This window comes from Lutzomyia longipalpis, chromosome 3 (genome assembly GCF_024334085.1).
Source record: "Lutzomyia longipalpis isolate SR_M1_2022 chromosome 3, ASM2433408v1".
NCBI lineage: Eukaryota > Metazoa > Arthropoda > Insecta > Diptera > Psychodidae > Lutzomyia > Lutzomyia longipalpis.
In genome coordinates, this window is record NC_074709.1 from 17,997,969 (window position 1) to 18,020,171 (window position 22,203).

The 22,203-nt window shown below is 35.6% G+C and overlaps 3 protein-coding genes across 3 annotated transcripts in view; 1 reads left to right on the forward strand and 2 right to left on the reverse strand.

Moving 5' to 3' along the window:
* Positions 1 to 7,125, forward strand: part of LOC129792367 (protein sax-3-like) — a 43,248-nt gene extending 36,123 nt beyond the window's left edge. The window contains exons 13-14 of the mRNA XM_055831349.1: positions 451 to 655; positions 2,702 to 7,125. Of these exons, the coding sequence (XP_055687324.1) occupies positions 451 to 655; positions 2,702 to 3,290 (794 nt within the window). The 3' untranslated portion in view covers positions 3,291 to 7,125. The remainder of the gene's footprint in view (positions 1 to 450; positions 656 to 2,701) is intronic.
* LOC129792365 (transient receptor potential cation channel subfamily A member 1) overlaps positions 1 to 22,203 on the reverse strand; it is a 1,125,827-nt gene that overhangs the window by 136,549 nt on the left and 967,075 nt on the right. The gene's annotated exons all lie outside the window — the stretch shown is intronic.
* The window catches only part of LOC129792430 (PIH1 domain-containing protein 2), a 927,269-nt gene that overhangs the window by 136,549 nt on the left and 768,517 nt on the right, over positions 1 to 22,203 (reverse strand). The window lies entirely within an intron of this gene.

Below are 22,203 nucleotides of genomic sequence, written 5' to 3' on the forward strand. Positions count from 1 at the left end.
TCAATTAAACTTGTCTGCAATCGACATCTCTATCCACTTCTCTGCTATTTCCATTCTTTTTCATCTCCTGTACTAAACCAAACCCACAAAACCACCCCGCATCGAGATGCATATGCGACGCGGGTGGAAGACGCTTTTTGGGCGCACGGGATGGGGTGTCTTTCCGTTTCCCTCACAGACCGCATTTGGGAGTCCAAGTAAATATTTATGGCTGCGAGACATCAAGCCATTTACACAATATCCTCTCTCTCTTCTCTGGTGAATTCTATAAACTTCCCCTTTTTGCACTCCCTCCCTTTCATCACCCCCTATCCACTTCTACCCCACATGCATGAAAGAATCCGCAAAAAAAGAGGCTAAAGGAGCACACAAAAAATATAAGAATTGCCACAATGCAAGGCAGCACCATTTGTGGAGACCCCCGAGACATTTCATGTGGAATAATTTCAGGAAATCACGCAATCGGAACTGTAAGAAAATTCCCCACATTGCCACTCAATACGGGCGCGAATGGCAGCGTCGGCGGTGGAACAGCCACGGGCGGCGGTGTGTGGATAGATCCTTCCGGTGGTGTGTGGCGGCATGCAAAGGATGGGATACCCGATTATGCACAAATATCAGCCAACCAAACACTTCCGCTGCCCGATTATGAGAGGTGAGTGTTTAATCGTATTTTACCAAAGCCCCTCAAAGAGTTTTTCCACATCAACAGATAAGCCAAAGGGGGTTCATCATTGTATTTATGCCCCTCCGCAATTTTCCTCTTGGGGCTTTCCGGTTGGGAAAATCTCTAAAAGCTTCCCCTTTCAAACATCACGATAACTTTTGGTCTCATGAATGACTTTTTTTTTGTACATCTGAGCTATTTTATGTAAATTAATATTCACCCCTTTAATGAGAAATTTTTAAAAATAGCAATCAATAGTTTCCGAATAAAGGTAGTCATATAGACCCTCTTTAAAAGGACTCGCTTAGCAACAAAGGAACTACCTATTTTATTTATCCATTAATTACTCATACTCATTAAACGACTTTGTTTATTATTGGGTTAGACCAAGTGCTCGTAGAGTTCATTTTCAGTTAACTGAAACATTTCAAAGTTCAAAGTTAAAAACAGAAATGAAGAATTGATGCCGCTGTGGAAAAATCCCTGATTTGTCTGTCTCGACTTACGTTTAAGTCCCTCATCTATGGGTGACATAAAGCAGCTCGTAAAATCTGACGAGATTATGTGATAAAATATTGATTTGATATTGATAGGCTATTGGTAATGATGGCTTCATAAAGCGTACGAGATGAATTGCTATCTCACACGTCCTTGTACATTTACTATTTGTCAATTTCTTTAATTTCAAGGCGGTTTTCTTTTTACGAAAAATTGTCAAAAATTAAATTTTTAATGATTTTTTTGTGATTCCTTTGTGTTGTTTTTCTATTTTATTTTATTTTTAATTTAATAATTGATTCAAAAAGTTTTTAGTGAAGGAATACGTTAATTTTAGGAAATATTTCAATTAATCGACATTGATGTATCCCACCGCTGCCACCAATTGTTACAGATTATTTTTGGGAGTGAAGCTCAAGCTCCCACCGCTGCCACCAATTGTTAAGATTTTTTTTAAAGAAAATTGTATTTCAAGCATACGAGCACTGAGATTAACCCAAAATTTATCTTATTAATCCCCCTCACTAAATAGCCGCTTCTGTCAAATATCGCATTTTCTTTCAGTTTTCTGAATAATTTTTCCGCGCTATAACCCTCTGTTTGTTTTTTAATACAATTTACATTTTTGTTGGTGGAAACATCCCCCCTGAATAATTAGGAAAATTTATGAATTGTCTCCACTTACTTCCGGAGACGTCTTCCAAAAAAAGGAACGGAGAAAATTTATTGCCCAACCTTATGAAAACAATAAAAAATAATTTCGGCAGTAGTTGGAAAAACTGAAGGGGTGGATTTTTATTATTAATAGTAAAATAAATTGATGGAAATTTATTCAGATCAATATACGCCTTTGTTAGTGGATAAAAGTTACTTGTATTGTGTAGGTACTTAATATTGATTCCTGTGCTATTGCAATATTCATTTACTTTTAAATTGCAGTTCTTTGACTACTTGGACACTAATTATTTTGAATTTTAGACGAGTTTGTGTGAGAGCATGTGATGTGTTTCTCATGTGAATTTCAGCTTGACAAAGTGAAAATTTTATGTGGATTTATCAATATTAGAACAAGCATTAATTTATAATTTGCCCAAAGTTGATTTGAGCCAAATGTCATGCGTTTTGAAAAGCTGAAAGGCGTCAAAATCCTGTTGAATATTCATCACTTTTGAATTGTTTTATTTTATCTTTTATTTATCAATTCTATCACAATTTAACATATGAATTTTATTATTATATTTAATTTATTTTAAAATATTTAAACCTTAAATACAAATTGTTCAATTGTAGTAAAAAAAAATTACAGAATTTTAAATTTTTATTGCGTTTTTGGTCGAATTTAAAATGCAAAGTGAAATTTAGCATCTGATAGAGTCAATTCCCTTTCACGGGTCGACTGGCAATTTGTTTTAATTGTTTTAGCAATATTGTGGTTTATCCAGACTGCCTATATAATATGTGTAGTATGTGTATACGTAATAACAATGCAACCCCCACGGTTTATCCTCACAACACCCCCATTTTGCACTTTCGCAGACTAACACCACTCAATATGCCGGACTATGCGGAAGTGGCTGGAGTGTCGTCGTTTAAGCACCCAAAGTCGCCGCTGTACGATAGCTGTGGTGCATATGCGACCACATCGCTGATTGGCACAACAAACATTTACCACCAGAATCGGATGGATGCCAAGAGCAATTCCATCTACTCGGCGCCCACAAGTTGCCACTATGGCATCAACGATGGCCTACCCTATGCCATGGATGCGTCCAAGAACGCCAACGTACTACAGCGCAATGCTGCACATCATGGTAGCCACAACAGGCTCATTATGAACATCACGGAGAATCGTCTGAATCTCATCAACAACCTCGGCCGACCGTCCACATCCACTGCCATGCCTCAGACACCAATGCTGGGCACCATGCGTCGCAATAGGTTGATGAAGCTGAGCCAAGGTGGCGACGGGCGTAACGGACGAGTAGCCGATGGCTCGTGGACACCCTCCCCCTCGGCCATAGATGGCGCAAATTCAATGGCACACCACTTCATCCAAGCAGCCACAAGTGATAAGAATAGTTCGCAGAGCTATTTGAGTAGTTTCGGCAAAACGGACAATGTGTGAATATCCCACCCCCACCACCCCATACCCCCCAGCACACACCCACCCACCCCATGTGTACATAGTTTGGGCCCCATTAAATACACATTTGGGCCGAGTGTATTTAATTGCGCGAGTGCGAATGAGAGGCAAAATGCCAAGATGTAATGATACAAATTGTATGATTTATGAGTGAATACGGTTCCTAAAACACCATCCAAATAATATAGAGAAAATTTCACCAGCCGGAAGTTTGAGGGACAAACTTTTTCATCTTAATGGACTGATAATGTGCTGGATGCTATACATATATTTGCTTTTCTGGTCACCATCACAGCTACAGAGGGGGGATGAGGTTAAGTTAAACTTTATCCACCCATTTGCTACCCACATTTGACCTCTGACTTGGGGAATTTTCAACCACTTTTCCACCTCAAGTAATAATCTCAATTTTGTATGTTCTAATGAGAGATAATAAGACTCTTCTACACAACCTTTTACTCTAATATACCTGATTAAATACGGCATGGATGGATGTACGGACATGTGCGGGAAAGCAGTGAGTAATTTTTGCATTAATATAATTAAACTAATATTAGTTTATTTTCAATTTCTCTTTCATAAAGATTTTTCCTTTAAGAAATTTTATTAAAAAATTAGGGATAAAAAATTGTATTTGTTTGAAGTTTAATGATATTTTTTATTTATAGAATTTGTTTTAAAATAGAGGGATTTGATACATATTTTGCAAGAGTATGGAATTTTAAATTTGAAATATTTGAATTTTTAAATTAATTTGAATTTCAAGAAATAATAAAGGTGCTCACTTAATAATGTAAGAGATCGATTTAGTAAATAAGTGAGAAGGCATTAAGTAATTTCCAATTATGCAATAAAGTTAAGTTTTTGGGAAAGCGATCGCACGATAAACGAGTTAAGAATGCGATTTTTTCACACTTTTAGCTATTGAAAGATCTACTTTTTTTCAAAGGAAAAGTTTTCAAGGAAAACAAATTTTATTTTAATAATTCATATTTTAAATAATTTTTGCTCCAGTGGCTCTTGAGTTATTTAACTTCCACTTTTTTTTCTCTTATGGAAACCTTTCAATAGATTATGTTTTAACCTTAAGCAAGAATGTTCTGACAGTCAAGATAATGCAAAATAATGCTTCTTTACCTCCAAAAATTTTAAAAGTAAAATATTCACAATTTTTTTTAATTCCCGGAACTTACCATAAAAGCTTCGTAGGAAAAATTTTCAAAAAAAGTACCTAAATAAAGATTATTAAGAATCAAAAATCAATGGATACAATACTTAGCTTACACGTTTATTCCTTCTTATTACTTATGTGGCTTACGCGTTCTTTTACCTTATTAAGTGAGTTCCCTTAATATCTTATCAACTTTTTCTGATTTTTCTTCGTGTAATGATTGATTTTCGTACAAAATTTGTAACTAAATTAAAATTATGTAAATTCAAAATAAGAAATGAAAGTATTGTTTTATAAGTCTGGTTTCTTGCACAACGTCTGCTAATGTAATTAAATTTTATTATGATGAAAGAATGCTCAAAGAAAATGTTAAATTTGTATAAAAAAAAGCGTGTTAATGAAACATAATCATTTCATAAAGCAGTGTAAAATGCATAAAATTGAAGATAATTCGATTTATATTATATTAAAATTAAATTAGTAAGCTTCTTGTACATACCTCTTCTATATCCATTATATAAAGTAATTTTCACTATATAAAATATGGAAAAAAATGAAGAGAAGAAATATCCTAAAAAAGTATTCTAATTATTGTAATTATAAAGAAAAAAATAATTATTCTCGTGAACAGAATATTAATTGAGGCGACTAATTTCTATATTAAGAAAAAGAAAGTGCGAACGTTTGGGAAAAAAATGGCGAACCCACATCTTGAAGGGATGCCAGAATTAAAAGCTGTCGCCAAAATTGCGTGCCAAGAAAGGATGTGGGAATGATGAAGAAAAAAAAATCAATGGGGCCGCAGAATGGGGAATTTGGATGGAAAATGGCTAGATAAATAAGACTGAGAAGAGTACTAATAATTAAATTATTTAACCCCCACACGCCACAATTCAAAATGAGATAAATGAAGAGTCCTTTTTGGTATTTATACTCCACACAACACACACACACACCCTCGGGCAGTTGAACTGCGAGGATATGCCACTTTATAACCAACCCGTACCACCCCCCCACCGAATAGGGAGACACTCTCGACAACTTTCTGTGTGTATTTGTATCCCCCTTTTTGGCATTTCAGCAAAATTTGCTTTTATACATTTTCAAGTGCACAACCTCGAGAGCAAGAGACAAATATGAATTTAACTTTTCCCCATGGAAAAACACTCGAGATCCCGAAGAGTTTCCATTAGCTAAATTAATTGACAGGATTGTTTGGAGGAATTCCCATTTCATTTTCTTCCGTTTTTTTTTTTGAAGCTACAAAAGATAACTTTTCCACTCCTGATGGAATTGTCACACTTTTTAATCACTTTCTTTTTCTTTTTTCTCCTCCTGACGGCAATCAATTCCACGCAAAGACACAGAAGAACTCTCGTATATAAAACAGCTACCTCTTGAAAGTAATTCCTATTCCCACGAAAATTAAATGAAGAAAAGATGGAGAAATGTTGTAAGAAATTTTCACAGAGAGAGAAACTAGTGAAGAAATAGAAGAGTATAGAATTGCAAGAAAATGGTGATTTGGAAGATTTTTCACATCAATTGAATGGACAAAAACGAGCAAGAGTGAACCACCCTCGAATGTGTAAGTAGAAGTTGTGTGAAAAAGCAGAGGAGAAAAATTGCAGGTCGGTCCGGAAAATAGTGGTACATTTGTGAGTTTTTGACAAGATAGAGAACAAATGCACAGTACAAGGGGTTAATTCAGGACAAGTGCTGTAATTTCCTGGAAAAGCGCTGGGAAATATACTAATTTTTCCATTTAAGATCTAGTCTAAATTGATTTATTTCTGAATTTATAGTTATTCGAGAAAATGTTTTAATAGCAAATTAAACCTAGAGCAATGCTCAATTTTATGCATTAAACCCATGTTCTAAAATCAATCTTAGAAGATGGAAAAATCTCGAGTTTTTCTACATAACCAATTTTGATAATGCTCTCCAATAATTTCATTTTAAAGACATTTATTACAAACAATCTGTAGGGGAACGTGGCCCAATTCGGACCTCCTAAGCCCTTTTTCAATTTTTCTGTGTGGCAAATACTATTGACATGAAGAGATGGGTCCAGCGACCTCTCCAATAATTTAAACACGAAATTTGCTTACATTGAAGGGACTTACTCCATGTGTTGTATATTACATTCTTTGAAATTTTAAAGGTTTTATTTTAAGGAATTTGTTTTTCTGCGAAAGGTTAAATTAAATTAATTTTAATAAAATAGAAATTAAATAATCATTATCAAGAATTGTTTTTTTTTCTTAATTTTCATATTGCCCAATTTTAGTTCTCAACAAAATGCGTCACTATTTCCTTCCATGGACTGTTAATGTGAAATTTATCCGATGCTATGCGAAAGGAGGAAATTTTCGTGGAAATCCATGTTATAAAATAAAAACAAATCTCTATAAAAATGTGCCATTTTCACACACACAAAAATATATAAATAATAATAATAACATTGTAATAATAATAAAGCAGTACGTGTGTCATTTGATATGAAAAAAAAAAATTGGGAGTATAAATAGAAAGTGGTAAAAGATATGAGAAATAGCTATGTGGATGCAAGAGGAAAAAAATACATAGAAATTTGTAATTTAACCGTCCAACTCATATCGAATAAAATATTAAATAGCTGAAGAAGGACGTGAATTTCTCTCGCACCAACCCCATCCCGTCCAACCACCACCCCTAACCATCCCTTGTGAAGGAGATATTTGTGCTTTCTACCACTAAACAACTAAAGACAATCCCCCCGGGCGGACGCGCAGTCGGCGAAAGGGGTAGAACCCCAGGATCGAGGGATATATTACACGAATGTTTATAAGGATTTTCGTGCTATGGGAGCAATATCCAAACCGACGACTCTCTGTGCATACTAATGATAGTCCCGAAAGTCTCTTTTCGAACCCACCCCCATCCCCCATTGCAAATCCCTCTGTGTGCACCAATCGCCCCCCACAAATTCACAATTCTGGCGCGCCATTGTCGAACCCCATTTGATTAATACCCTCCCACGAAAAACTCTTTTTTTTATCGCTTTCCGCTATCTTCAATGAATTTTAATAAATTTTCATTACTGCACTTGCCTTTCCCCGCGGGAGAGGCAATTTCATGGGGGCGCTCAAATGGCACGCCACCGCGATTTGGGGGAAAATGAGGAAAAAAGAGACACACACACAGTTGGATCGAATTGGAATATATATGAAAATTTTCACCCAAGGCTCACCCCCTCCCACCCATGGCGGCGTCACGAGGTGATGGAACAAGAATGAAACAAATTTTCTTGTCACAGCTGGGATCTCTTTCGTGACAAATTGTGGATCTTATGGATTTTTACGTCCCCACCGGGGCCGTTGCTGATGAATTATCTTTCCCACGACGTCCGATTGAATTACATCACTGCCGCACGTCAAACGGGATGACAAAGGGATGGAACTTCAAAGGTACTACCGGAAGGATATTGATGTCCCAAAGGTGAGATATTTGAATATTAAGTAGTGCATATTATATAGGAGGTTTAAGACTTGAGGTTAAGACATTTACATACCTACCTACATATCTATGTACATAAATTGCATTGATGTAAGTAATACTATCATTGGGATAAGGATGCTAAAGAGCAACTGTAAGGATGAGCTTAAAGAAGTGGGAAAATCTTTTTGCTTTCTTAATTCTCTCAATAAAAGAAGATTAAGGACAATATTGAAAGACCTCTTCATTTATTCCTTAACAGAAATCAGAGGCATAACGCAATTGACAAATGTTTTAGAAAAAATAGAGTTAATTAAAAGTACGTTAAAAAGGACTTAGGATGACTTAGAAGTCGAGATTTATGACCATTAAAATAAAATTCTAATGCATCAGAATTATCAGTTTTTATGTTTTATTCCTTAAATTTTTAGTGTTTAACATTTCCTTTCTAACGTTTGGCATTATTTACATATCGTTTAATGTTTGTTTAAACATTTGATGTTCCTTTCCGAACGTTTGACGTCTCTGTTCTTATTCATAGTTTTCTATTTAATTTGACGTTTCTTTTCTAACATTTGACATTTATATGAAAATTTGACAGTCCTTGTGCAACGTTTAATGTTCTATTTCTAGTGTTTGACGTTTCTTTTCTAACAAATAATATTTATTTGGACATTTGACGATCTTTCCTTGAACTTTGACATTCTATTTAATTTGACGTTTTTTTTTCTAACGTTTGGCGTTTGTTTAAACATTTGATATTTATGTAACATTCTAAAATTCTCGTTTAGAAATTTTTAACGTACTTTTAACTAGGAAATGACTTATTTTCACTTCTTAAGGAAAATCTGAACTTAATGCTTTTGGAGTGTTTAGATATCTCCAAACGTTTTCCCCAACTACGTTACTGAAGGAGAAGCCTGAAAGACTTTTCCCAGCCTTACCTTAAAAGAAACGTTGTAAAAAGAACAGATTTTAGGCATTCATCCGAAACAAATTTTGCCTTTTAATTCCATTTTCTTCAGGATTTTCCTAAAACTATTTGATTATTAACAAGATCCCATAGCAACGAATCCCATCTGGTGTCAGCCTATTACACATCCCACTTCCCATACCGCCAATCCCCAATTTAAGAAGATCCAATAGAGGCACATGTATGTTCCTTAAATTGCATTCTGGGGTAATATTTAAATTCAATGTATCGTAAATTTCTCACTGCTGTTGGCACTCTCTTTCAGTACGGGATCATTCAATTAGTCCTCCCCCTCATATATTCCGATCACCTTCATCTCGGTGAATTGAGGAAAATCGCTTCACGCTAGCACCTGGGATTACGCACGGGAAAAAATGTGCCCCCAGACAGGGTGAAAAAGACGAGGCGTATGTACATCAAAATACTCTCAAAAATCGATTTTAAATCCACTTTATTTCACACCGTGATTCACGTACGATTGTCATTCGTTCCTCGGACTGGGGTGTGGGGGTTAGGGTCTATCTCGTGGGTCTCCCTTGGGAGCTCCTTTAGCGCTGGCGCGTGGATGAAATCAACCGTGCGGAAAAATTAATGCAAATCTGAAATCAAGCGGCTTCCCCTTTCATTTTCTGTGTCAACTGGAAGAAATTTATTACGGCAAGATTACCCTGTGACCAGCCGCGCTATCATCTGGATTATCAAATTACCCTGTTTGTGCGCTCATGGAGAGATATTTGCCGAATGGATCATACGAAGGGCGATGGTATTCACGGCGACCCCCTCGGTTTAGTCAAAATGATGTTTTTTTGCCCCCTATATAGAATATCTGGAGACCAGGCAGAATTACCATCTCATTGAACAAATATAATTTATTCTTGTGGACAAAATATCATTCCTTGAAATATTTGCTACGGAGCGTTTGAGGTTGGCCCTTGAGCTCGCTGGCACGCTTGGAAAATTGACTGATATTGTAGTCTGCTTTTTTTAAATTCTGGTTTTATTTATGTTTAAGAAGTGCTAAACAGGATTTAAAATTAAAATCTTTAAGAAACAACTAAAATGATACTCATAAATAGGAAATGATTTAATTTGAACTTCCAACAACTTTTAAGAAAATTGTGAAAAGGTTTATTTTTAAAACTTTTCCTAAAGAAAAGGAATTTCTCATTTCTTCAGCTTTTAGTAAAATTTTCTTTTGAGCTATTCAAAAAAAACCTAATTGTTATGTTTTCTTATTCTTTAGAAAGTCATTTTTGTCGTTCTTTCTTGCTCACAAAATATTCAAGAACTATTTTAATATATTCTTGTAGTAATTGCAATCAACTAGAAAATTAATTAATTTAAAATGACTTAAAAAAGTCAATGGGACAAAAAGATTTCATCGATCCTGAAAGGGTTAACCCTTCCGATTTAGTGCTTTTCATACGTTTTCCCAAATTTCATTTAAACCTTTTCTCCGTTGTGCGTGAATTAGAATCACAATTTTCACAGCTTCTTTTACCTCATTAGGGATGTCTTTTTTAAATGCTTCACCCGCCCCAACATAGGGGAGAAAGTGTCTATTTTGGCAGCTGGTTGAGGGTGGAAAAAAAACGTACAAGGAGAGAAAACATGCAAACTTTTTAATAAATTACAAACACACAAACACCAAAGTGAAACTTTCATCGTCACGGGGCCGTGGGGCGAATAAAAAATGATGAGGGATGGAAGAGTAGCAAAAAAAGAGAAAGAGAGAGAGAAGCTTCAACGAGAGGCTCACAGTATCATTATTGGAAATGTATATCCAATCACGTACCACATTATAATGAAAATCTATCCCCCGAAACAGAGGCAACATATGTTTAATACACAAATCAACATCTCAATAGCGTAATTTAGGAACCCCCAGTGCTATAAACTTTTGGGGAAAGTATTTTTCTATGTGTGCTAGAGGGGCCCTCTGATGTGTACCAGGCAGTATGCGTGGGGTGGAAAAAAATACGAATACCAATGGAATCTATTTCACTTCCAATCTCCACCCTCATCGAAATCTCCGTATGACCTCCCTTCGCATCCACATGCTCCTATATGTATAAACTCCCTCGCTTGCGGTAGATGGATCTTGATGTAAAAGTTCCCGAACGATATTTATTCCTGAAATGTGAAGAAGAGAAACACGAATAGGTCTTAGGGAAAAATATATTGAAACTTTTTGTATTATGGATCGGTCAGATTACTTCAATTACTTTATTCGGGGACGAATGGTCCGTAGTGTGGGTGGGATGTTTTTTTTTTCGGAGCACACACAGCAAAATCCCTTCGACAATGCATTCACATTGAAAACATAAAATAGAAAGAAATCCCAAAGTCTGCATCTGAAATGAAAAAAAAACTCCCCATAAAAGGAGCTTGAATTGGCTTAAACTAAAATTCACAGAGTAACGTTTCGCACTGTATGGATTTTTTCATTAAACCCAAATCCATTAATCATTATTCCCTGGAAAACAGTCATTACCGGGGAACGAAAGTCGAGGAACCACCCCCACCTAATTTTTACCTTGGTGGAAGTTCAAAAAAGAATCAGAGAGTCAGACTTTAAGAAAAAAAAAACAACGAGAGATTCTTAAGAAGAGAAAGAGGAATTTAATTCAATAGATTGCAGGCAGCAGAACGAATCGGCTTCAGGGAAGGTTTTCCCAGAGATTTTGCCTGATAAAAGTCGATACATTTTAATCCGGAGTCAGGATGGAGAATTTTTTTTAGAAGCCATCTAATATGCAGTATATCACGTAGACACTTATTCTTATCTGTGTGGAAAACTTTTCTAAATAGCATTTCAGAGTGTATATAACAACAAACTCCCACACCCGCAGTGTGTGGTGTATGTGGAAAATGCATTTACATTTTTATCTAAAAAGTATTCAAGGAAAGAAAAGCCATATTTATGCCCTTAAGTCCCTGAAAAATATGTTCACTTTACAATATTTATAGAAACTTTCCCCATGAATAATTGCCAAAGTGCAATTTAATTGAATTGAATTTGATTAAATTTGAATTTCTCTCGGTAGTGAAATTCGTTTGTTTAAATTTGTTAAATTTTGTGACTTTTCTGGAGTTTGATAATGAGGAAAATACTTTAGGGAAAACGCTTTTTTGCATAGTAAAGTTTTAAAGGAAAAATTTTCTGAATAATTTTTTTTCAAAGAATTATTATTTTTTAATTCTTCAGATTAGAGAGGCTGCTAAAAATGATTTTCTTGAACACATAAGAAAGAATCCAATAGTTATGTGAACTGGAGGACCTTTATGACCAATTTTTGAGTTAATTTTGAATACAAAAACCTCAAAATAAATTTGTTTCTCACAAAATGATTAAATATTGATATTTTTATTTTTTTTTTTTTTTTAAATATTTTTCATCACCAACAATTTTTTTTTGCATTTTGACCAGTTTGAGCAACTTTTTTTTTTACAGAATTTTCAAAATTATTGGACAATCCCTTAAAATTTATTAGTCCTATTTGTTCAAATTTGAATTAAAACTATTAAAGTAATTTTTGAAGTCAATTTTCAAACAAACTTCAGCAAACTTTTTACAAATAATTTTTTTTTTCAATAAAATTATTTGAAAGAAATATCTCGACTTCAAAGAATATTTTTATGAAAGGATTTTCCATCCAATACAGCGGATAAAAATGATAAAATTCATATAGCATAAAATAAACATTGTCATCGTGGAGTCTCTCTTTTTTGTTAAATTCTTTGACCTAAAAATTCTTCCTTCTCTATTTGGATTCATATCTTCAAACGAGATCTTGAGAACAAAAGAGGTATAATAAACCAACTATGAAACTCATTGTTGTTGCATTCCATCCTTATATTAAATAATTTTCATTCACAAGTCCAATATGAAATCTTTTTATACAAAACATCCTCCATGAAGTACAATATTCTTGTCTGTACCCTCGGAAAATTTACTACATGTCTCCCCGCGAGGAGAAGTAAATTTTTTTCACATTGCCTTTTTTTCAACTAGAAAGGAACATTCTCACGAAATATTCGCCTGCGGAATACAAAAGAATTGCATAAAAATATCAGCACAATTTCCTATTACCCAAGCATTTTACATATAGGAAAATGGCACGAGTCAAGTACAAGAGTGCGGAAATTTCTCATTTCTGAGGAAATAGCTGTATGAGGAAAAAGCCCGGGAAAAGAACTATGGCGGGGACATTTAGATAAAAATGAACTGAATTATTATTTTTCATTTATGCATCGTCGTAAAGTTTTACAGTTACATAAAACATTGCACAGAAATGATTTTCCGGGTTGATTTATTGCAGAATTATCGAGGGGAGGGCTTTATGTGCGTTTGTCGGGGGGTGTGTGCTTTCACCGCTGCTGCCGTATTATATATTTTTTCAACACATCACCATTCCGGGAGTTTCTCTCTTGTTTGTGTTCCGGCACAAGTGGCTTCATGGTTGTGAAACTTATCGATTCCATCTGAATACCTCTTGTATGAAATCGTAATGAACGCAAATCCATTGGAATACAACCAAGTTCTTTTGTGTATGCAACTGGGGTATTAAAGATTCCACCGTAGATACCCAGAGAGGTTTTCTCTGTGGGAAATTAAAACAGCTGCACCCTCTGTGAGTATTATAATTAGTGAATATCAAATTGAGTTTGCCTATATAGGAAGGAAAAGGAGCTCCTATGAAGATAAACAAGGAATTGGCATCCTGGCATGTTTTGTGTGTAAATAATAATACGGATGAGCGATAATGATGCAATTAAAATATACATATATAGGTAGTATAGCTACATATAATTTTACCGAATAAATGGAAGATTAATATTAATCATTGATCCTACATATTATTCTTTTGTTATTTGCTATTTAGTTATGTACCAACATACATACAGAGAATAAAATCGAGAATTGTTTAGCTCGAACCCAAAATCTCTTCAGGGAGATGAAAATCATACTTTTTTTTTTTAAAATTTATTTTGTACTGAATTATTTTAATTTTAAGCCAGGAATATTCTTTTGGTGTCCTAAAATAAAGATATTGTAAATAGTTTTCCACGTTTTTCAAATTAGTGAAATTCATTAGGAATATTCATACGACTTTCCTATGGAGTATATCGACCTAACTTATGTTTTAAAAGTTTGAAGCTTCCGTAAAGTTGTATAAAATATAGGAACAATGCGATGCTTTTCGGTCCCAAAAACTGACTTTAATTTTTATTCGATTCAATTAATTTTTAAAAATCTTAACTCTTTAATAATTCATTACTTAAATATTTCAAACGCTTTGAGGATTGAAAATCCATCCTCCCATCCCCTATTGTTGATATAAGGTACAGTCGTTTCTTGAAACATTAAAATTTAAATTCGAAAACTCCAAGAAAAAATTATAAAAAGTAAAAAAATGTGGATTGTCTTAGGAATATCCACACGGAATTTCCAAGGATTATTCCTACATTATTCCACAGTAGATTACATTTGATTCCAAGTTATTTGAAATTTTGCAATAAAATTCAGTAGGAATCTACAAAAAGGATTCTTTAGGACATTTTGTTTAAAACTTTATAAATTCTTTAGAAAGCAAAGGACACAAGATTAATTTTCAGAATACCTTTGAGTAGCATATAGAACCCTCTCAAAGAATTCTCTGAACATTCCCCTTCTGTTTGATGCTGCAGATAGGCTAATAAGCGCCTCAATCAATGATGAAAATCCCTTTCAAAACATATTTTCCTCATTCATTACCAATATCCTCTCAAAAAAAAATCATCTGCTCAAAGGACTCTCATCTTCTTCGATGACTACCCCTCTGGTTTTTTTCGTTCTTTCTTTTTTTTCATTACTACAGACCAGGCGTGTGGAAAGTGTGCCACTCGAAATGCGGGAGACACACACAAAAAATCCGATGAGCTGAAATCTTTTGATGTTGAAATTTTCCACGTACAATTTGCAACGTGGAATGTTGAGCCTCGCTTTTTTCCCCCGAATATGGTGGATGGGAGAAAGAAAATAGAAAAGGGGAACATAGGGAATTTACTGTGTAATATTAATGAAATCCTTAAAAGCTCATTCAATAATCCACCAGAGTTGTTGAATCTCCACTCTGTGGATTGGGGGGTGTGTGCGGGACAACATTTCTCCCCCTCAACGATATTACATTCGAGCACATCTTTAATTTTACACTGTTTGTGAATAATTGATATAGGGAAGCTGGCGGAAAGTCTTCCACCCTCGCATTTCTGAGATTTTTCACTATCTTCCGGGCTCTATTGGTTGGATGCGATATTCACAAAGCGTCCAGCAATATTTCTCTTGGCATAGAAAGAGCCCCATCCTGCTTCTTGTGTTCAAAAAGCGTGCACTAGAATCTTCCCATCATTGGAGTCTAGCTTCTCTATGCGGATGAGGGGAGTGGTGGCTACGCAGGGAGAAAGGGGTTGGATACTGGGAAGGATTGCAAATTGATTTTCTTGTTCGTCTGGCAAAAATTGTTACTCCCATTGATTTATTATTAAAAAGTTTTGAATGAAAAATTCCACTCTTTCTCCCTCCTTGAGCATTCATACATACATATAAAATTTGTCTGTGAAAGGAGATATGAAAATATGTTTTGTATATGCCCTAATCGGCCTCGTTTGTCTCATGTTCTATCCATGAGGGGGAGGACGACCTTTTGGGACATTTTCTGTGTTGTCAGATTTTGCTTATTGAATCACCCCTTCATACAAAATTTCGGGGTCTCAGCGATTTATGTCTCAACTTTGTTGCTTCCCAGGATCGATTTGGGATACGATAGGGGTTGTGACTCCCAAATGACCACGAGGGAAATAGTTCAAGCCAATCTGTTTGATTAATCTCCCAGTTTTGTTCGTGAAACTTTGAGAGACTCTGTCACATCAATTAATTTATTTATTTTATCCCCATATGTCATTCAATAATTAAATCGCATCTCCAGGAACTTATGGGGACAATGTCCGGGGTTTGGAGTTTATTTTCAATGAAATAATCATAATTCCAAATGAGATTTCTCAATTGACTTTCTTCGCACAACTTTATCCGTGTGCCAATAAGGTCTCCTTTTGACAAGGAGGCTTTTCTCTCGCATTTCAACTCTATAAATCATATAAAAGGGGTTTTGCATATGCTGTGCCAGATAATAACTTCCGGTTTATATTCAATAAAGTTTAAAACATAGAGGGGATGATACGAACATCCTCCCCCTACATATACTTACATTTTATCTTTACTAAACGCAACTTGCAAGAAAAGCAAATTCCCATACGGAGAACTATGCCAGGAAGGATTCTACAAACAAAAGCCCTTTTATTTACTATTCTCACTCAACAGTATTTTGGGAAAAGCGGAAGTTCGAATAATTTATGATCCATTGAAGTATATCTACGAAACTTTATAGCAGCAGAATTGGAAATTAACTTTGAGATTTTTATTTTATATATTCCAAAAGATGTTTTGTTTTAGAGTTTAAGCAGTATAGCGCAGTGTACATGGGAAGCAGAATAATTTACAAATACTATAAAAGGAGTTTAGGCATTGATATAGGGAGAAATTTCTTATTCCAGGGAACAATCCGGAGACGATTACTAATGTAGAGGGTTAAAAAAGAGTATAAGAAATCACAAAAGAGACTTCTCATTTTTCACTGGAATCAGCTGATAAAAGTTGGAAAAAAATACTTTGAAAATGCTCAAAATGACGTCACAATTGCGCATTTGTTTTTTCAATGCAGCATTCATGCTAATGCTTCATCAATTTATTTTTATTTTATTTAATTAATTATTAATTAATGCTGATTCACCCTCATCAATGATTTTTTTTATAAAGAATTTTAATGTTTCATTTATTAAAAGAGGCAGAAAAACACAATAGTGACGTCATTCTTCACATTTTTGACCTATCTTTATTTGATGAAAATTAGAAGTTTCCTTGGCGATTTCTTAATATTTTAAGGTCTTCTACATGATTAAAAGTGTCCCAATTGTTCCATGACTGAGAAATATTTCCATATATTGGTGACTAAACTCCTTTAAATGTTGAATATTATTATTCTTTTATTCTTTAAAGGAAAACCCATTCAAAAATGATCTAATTTTTCATGAGAATTTAATAAAATTGAGTAAATCTGTTCGCTGAAAAAACCCGCAAAGGAATCCTTAGGAAATTCATGGCCAAAAGTTGTAGCAAAAAAAGGTTCTGATTTAATTTTTGAGCCTTTAACATTAAATTAAGAGAGAATTATAATAAATTTTTGTTTTATAATTTTTCTGAATGCTTAAATTAATTAAATTTTAATCACATTACGTAAGGACATAATATTGCAGCTTATATTTTCATTTCCAGGAAAGAATTTTTCCAGAATTTCCCTCTTGGTTTTTTTTAAACGTCCTCTGGACTATCCATAGTCCATTCTATTGCAATTCCATGAGGCCCATAAATTCCATTGCGAGAGCTTTCTTTAATATAGGACCCATACACCGGAATAAAGTTACCTATATACTAAATTGCATATTGGACCATATTTCCCGAATATCCACCAGCGTGTCCTCATTTTACCATAGAGATAAACGCCCCTTGAGAAAATCCTCTACTTAACCACCTGCTGTTTCCCTCCCTCCGGGACTCTTCATCATTTCACCATCCACAACCTCCATGCCGCACGGGAAGTGATGCAATATCTCTTCACCCTCCCATGATGAAGAATTTTTCCGCCATGCATTTTCGTGTGAGGGTGTCGGGTGATTCGTGAAAATTGTCCCACCAAACCCTCCTGAATTTATTTGATTATTTATTGAATTTTCATTAAATACCCAAAATGGAAAAGACGAAGCTCTCCTGTGACATTCATTGCATTATGGGGTTCTGCCCTTAAAGGGGTTTTTCAACTTATACATATAGGGGTTTTCCCCGAGCCAGTCTTTTTCCAACACTCACCCCTTGAATTCTCTTCCTCATGACTGAATCCACCCGCGCACCATGAATCACAGAGGAAAAAAAGACCCATGTTTCTTCTCCCGTAGCCATTTAAGAGTTTTCCAAGTGGGGGAAAAGCTTTTCACATACATAACGTGGGGTCTGGGTGGGGGGAGAGCACATTGCTCTCTTTGTTCCGCTATTAAGCCACAAGATATGAATCTCCTTAATATATTCACATGACGCAAATCGTCCACGATGTGCGATAAAAGGGGTGCCAAAATATATGCAGTCAGCCCCACCTGCAGCCCCCAACCTTCGATATATTAACTTTTCAATCGTCTGCCATTGACGATTTTTGTTCACAGAGTAGAAAGGGGGTCTGCATGGCGGGTAGACCATGGCATAGACTAAAACACCGAGGCTACCTCACTTTCTTCCTTCATTCCTAAAATTATTTCAACACAGATTTTCACCCAAAAATTGCCAACACCTTTTCAATCGGCACCTGGAAATTGAATCATACCACCCACACCATCGCATTTCTCGGAATTCAAACCCTCTACTACATATACCTGTACCACCAAATTGAATTGTATTCCATACCCCGAATTAACTGTCAATGTGGCTTGAAGGCTTTTCGGGGTGGAGGATAAAGTATAGACAAAATTCCTCCAAAAGGATTTTAGGAGTTTGGGGGGGGATTTGTTGAAGAAAAGGATTACGTTGTGAAGTAAATTTTTGAGTTTTCCCAGTACCATATGCGGTCCTCACATAAATCCTCTCTGGTAGCAAAGAAAGTTTCTTCGAGATTTTTAGTGGATGCGGATTTCTTTTTGTACCTTTAAACGTTGGAAAACATGTGTAGAGAATTAGTATTCTGAGCATAGTTTTTTAACTTGTCTCCCTGGATTTGGAACTCTTTATCCATGTTTAGACAACTTTGCGAATTATTCTCGATTCAAGGAGTTTTCTTGTGGTGAAAGGCATGATTAGAAGTTGAGATGTTGCTACACAGGATCTATGACTTCTTGTAGGATGAATGTGAGATTAGGTTGTTTTTTTTAGGTACATAGGTATTGTTCAAATAACAAAAAAAAATCATTTGCATCGATTAAATTGGTCAGACAATTTTTAACTCTGAGGATTTTCTGTGCAACAATTCAGGTTTGCTATACAAGATGCTACCCTCCACAAAACTCTGGAGCTTTATCAGTATCTAAACCACGAAGTAGCCAATTTATTTAATAAACAATCAGTTTGGCAGGCAGGAGGTTCACTTTTAAATCTTCCCAAATAAATCTTGTGTTCGTTTTCTTTGGAGTCTCCAAGTCCACACAACATACTGTGAACGTTGAGAGATGTATTCGGGGGTGGCATGGCTGTACCACAATATTTAGAGAAGCTGATTAATAGACCATACTCCTGCTTTTGCTTGGATGGCCAATCCAGTGGAGGAAAAAAAGCCCCATATATCACAGACTTATCTTTTCGATCCAAAAATTGAAAAACCCAAAATGTGCAGCAGAGAAAGCTTCATTTGGGGGTGGGTGTGATGGCAAAGAGTGCGAAAACGTATCGGCTATATATTGTAGAATGATTTGGTCACGAGGGGGTGGCATCGGGGTTTGGGGGTTGGGATGGCAGGTGGGCGGGTGAATTGTCGTTTTCCCTGGAAAATGCATAAATTACATTCTCCAACCGAAAGGTGGAATCAATTTACGACATACATACACACAGTTCACGGGGTGAGGGGTGTGCTCCCATGCAATCTGATTTTGTTGAATTGAAGTGAATCAGGAAGAGGCGGTACCCTCACCCTTAGCACTGACTCATTTAACAATCTCAGCTCTGTGCTCTCCTCCTTTCAAGCTCCGACAGTGAATTATTTCATTTAATCAAATAACAATTATTCTGCGTCTCCTTTTTCCAATTCTTTTCATCCTTCTTCAAGTACTTCACTTGGCGTACCACCTTCACCTTTGCTGTATGCCGTCCCAAAAACCCTCACAAGTATTCCCTGTGTAGATGGCCAATCCTATACCACCCACACCACCCAATCGAAAAGGGGGAGTTGGGAGATATATAGTTTTGCCGAAGCAGTTGCACAAAGCGGTTTTTAATAAGAAAACTTTTCGCGAGAGTGATTTATCGTGGTTGTCTCTGTGACTCGCACGATGTGGCACTGCCGAAAAATCCCCAAGAATCGTTCGTGATTCTCACACTCGACATGTGTATTTGAAAAATCTTTGATTTACGATGCCTTCCACATTTGTGTTGGGGGTGGTTGGCAAACGAAGGAGCAAACACATGCCTTTTGCCCTCCCCCCCCTCGTACCCAAACAAACACAGCAGGATCGCAGAAAAATTCCGTCCAAGCTGGGGCGATGATATGTGTGCCGAGGATTTCGGCGATTGCTGAGCTGAGAACAAGCCACGCTTGTTATATGTGGGAGCCGAAAGGGATGGTGAAAATCTCCGTGACGACTGAACTTTGAGCCATGCTTGCATGTTTCATAGCCGCGTGGAGAATTTAAGACGTGATGGCTTTCCAAAAACACGTTCCAGGTGCTTAAAAAGAACTTTAGGGATTCTTCTCTGCAAAAAACGATATTTATGGAAAGAAAGTGAGAATTGATTAACCTTTAAATGGGCTGTTGTACGGAAAACTTTTTTTTTCTTATTCTCTCTCGGGTATAACTTTAGTTTTCATCAGGCATTGAAATTTTATATTTTAGGAAGCTTTGAAAGAACTTTTGAAGATTTTCTTTTAAAGAATTTTCCTTATTTTTCCTGACATGAGCACCCGATCAAGTTTTCAAATAACTTTTGAATTTTGAAAATATATCATAAACAATTTATTACTCAAACTAATTTCTTTTTAATTAATTAATTCTTATAATCTACACAAATTCAACAAACTATTTCTAATACTGAAGAATTTCTCTCCTTCATTTTTGACTTTAAAATGGTCTGTGGGTTACGCTTAACACTCCCTTGTTGCTGTTGTTTTATTTTTTGTTTGCTAATCACCCCCCAAGTTCTACTCCAACCACCTTCTCGTAGTCAGAAAATCCTGGTTTTAACTTTTATAAGTAACAATTATGTTCTAAATCCTCGTTGTGCGTTGAGATGGAATACAAAAAACTCATACACACACACACACCAAATGGATCGCCCCACAAAACAGTCGTTAAATCGTTTTTAATAGCCGCCGCCACATTGCAAACATGCGGCCCCCATCTCTGGCCCCAGCGTGGTGCGAGAAGTTGCAGAAAGTCTCTTCCACCACCCCCCAAACGCGGGTATCTTCGTCTTTTTCCCATATGCTGTGGAGATAGATGATCAATAGGTTCGCTGCCCTACGTGAGGGGGTGGCATCATCATCAGACGAGTCGTCTTCTCCCCGGGAGTGTCGTTGGTGGGAAATTCGGATGAGATATTGGTGGCATGGCTGAATCGCATAGAGAGGAGTGGTACCATCTGGCACACAGTTTCATATCGTTATTATGGATTTAATAGAAGAAAAAGCTTTTCACTTTTTCCACCCTCCGCGCGTCAACATCTTATGCGGAGGCCATGAAGTTAACAACACCACACCATCCCCGGGTATACGCGACGACGCCAACAAATCTCATCAGATTCATCCTTCATGGGGAGCCCCCTGCTGGTGCGTACACACAGTAATAATTTCCATGAGCGAAAAATAAAACTTTTTGTCATTTTTCATGTGCAACCATCGACTCCTACCTCCTTAATATGGGCTGTGACATTGCTGAAATTCAAAGCTACAGCCCATGCAAAAGGACGCGTGCACTCTTAACAGCATATTTTCGCAAATTTACGAATTTCTTTATGCTAGGCTAGGGTACTAGGGTAGGATTTATTTACTGATGTGTTTTTTTAATTGTGTTTTTGTTGTTTTTTTTAGTTTTTTGTGTACAAAACAAGAAACAAGAAACAAGAAACAAGAAACAAGAAACAAGAAACAAGAAACAAGAAACAAGAAACAAGAAACAAGAAACAAGAAACAAGAAATATAAAACATAAAACATAAAACATAAAACATAAAACATAAAACATAAAACATAAAACATAAAACATAAAACATAAAACATAAAACATAAAACATAAAACATAAAACATAAAACATAAAACATAAAACATAAAACATAAAACATAAAACATAAAACATAAAACATAAAACATAAAACATAAAACATAAAACATAAAACATAAAACATAAAACATAAAACATAAAACATAAAACATAAAACATAAAACATAAAACATAAAACATAAAACATAAAACATAAAACATAAAACATAAAAC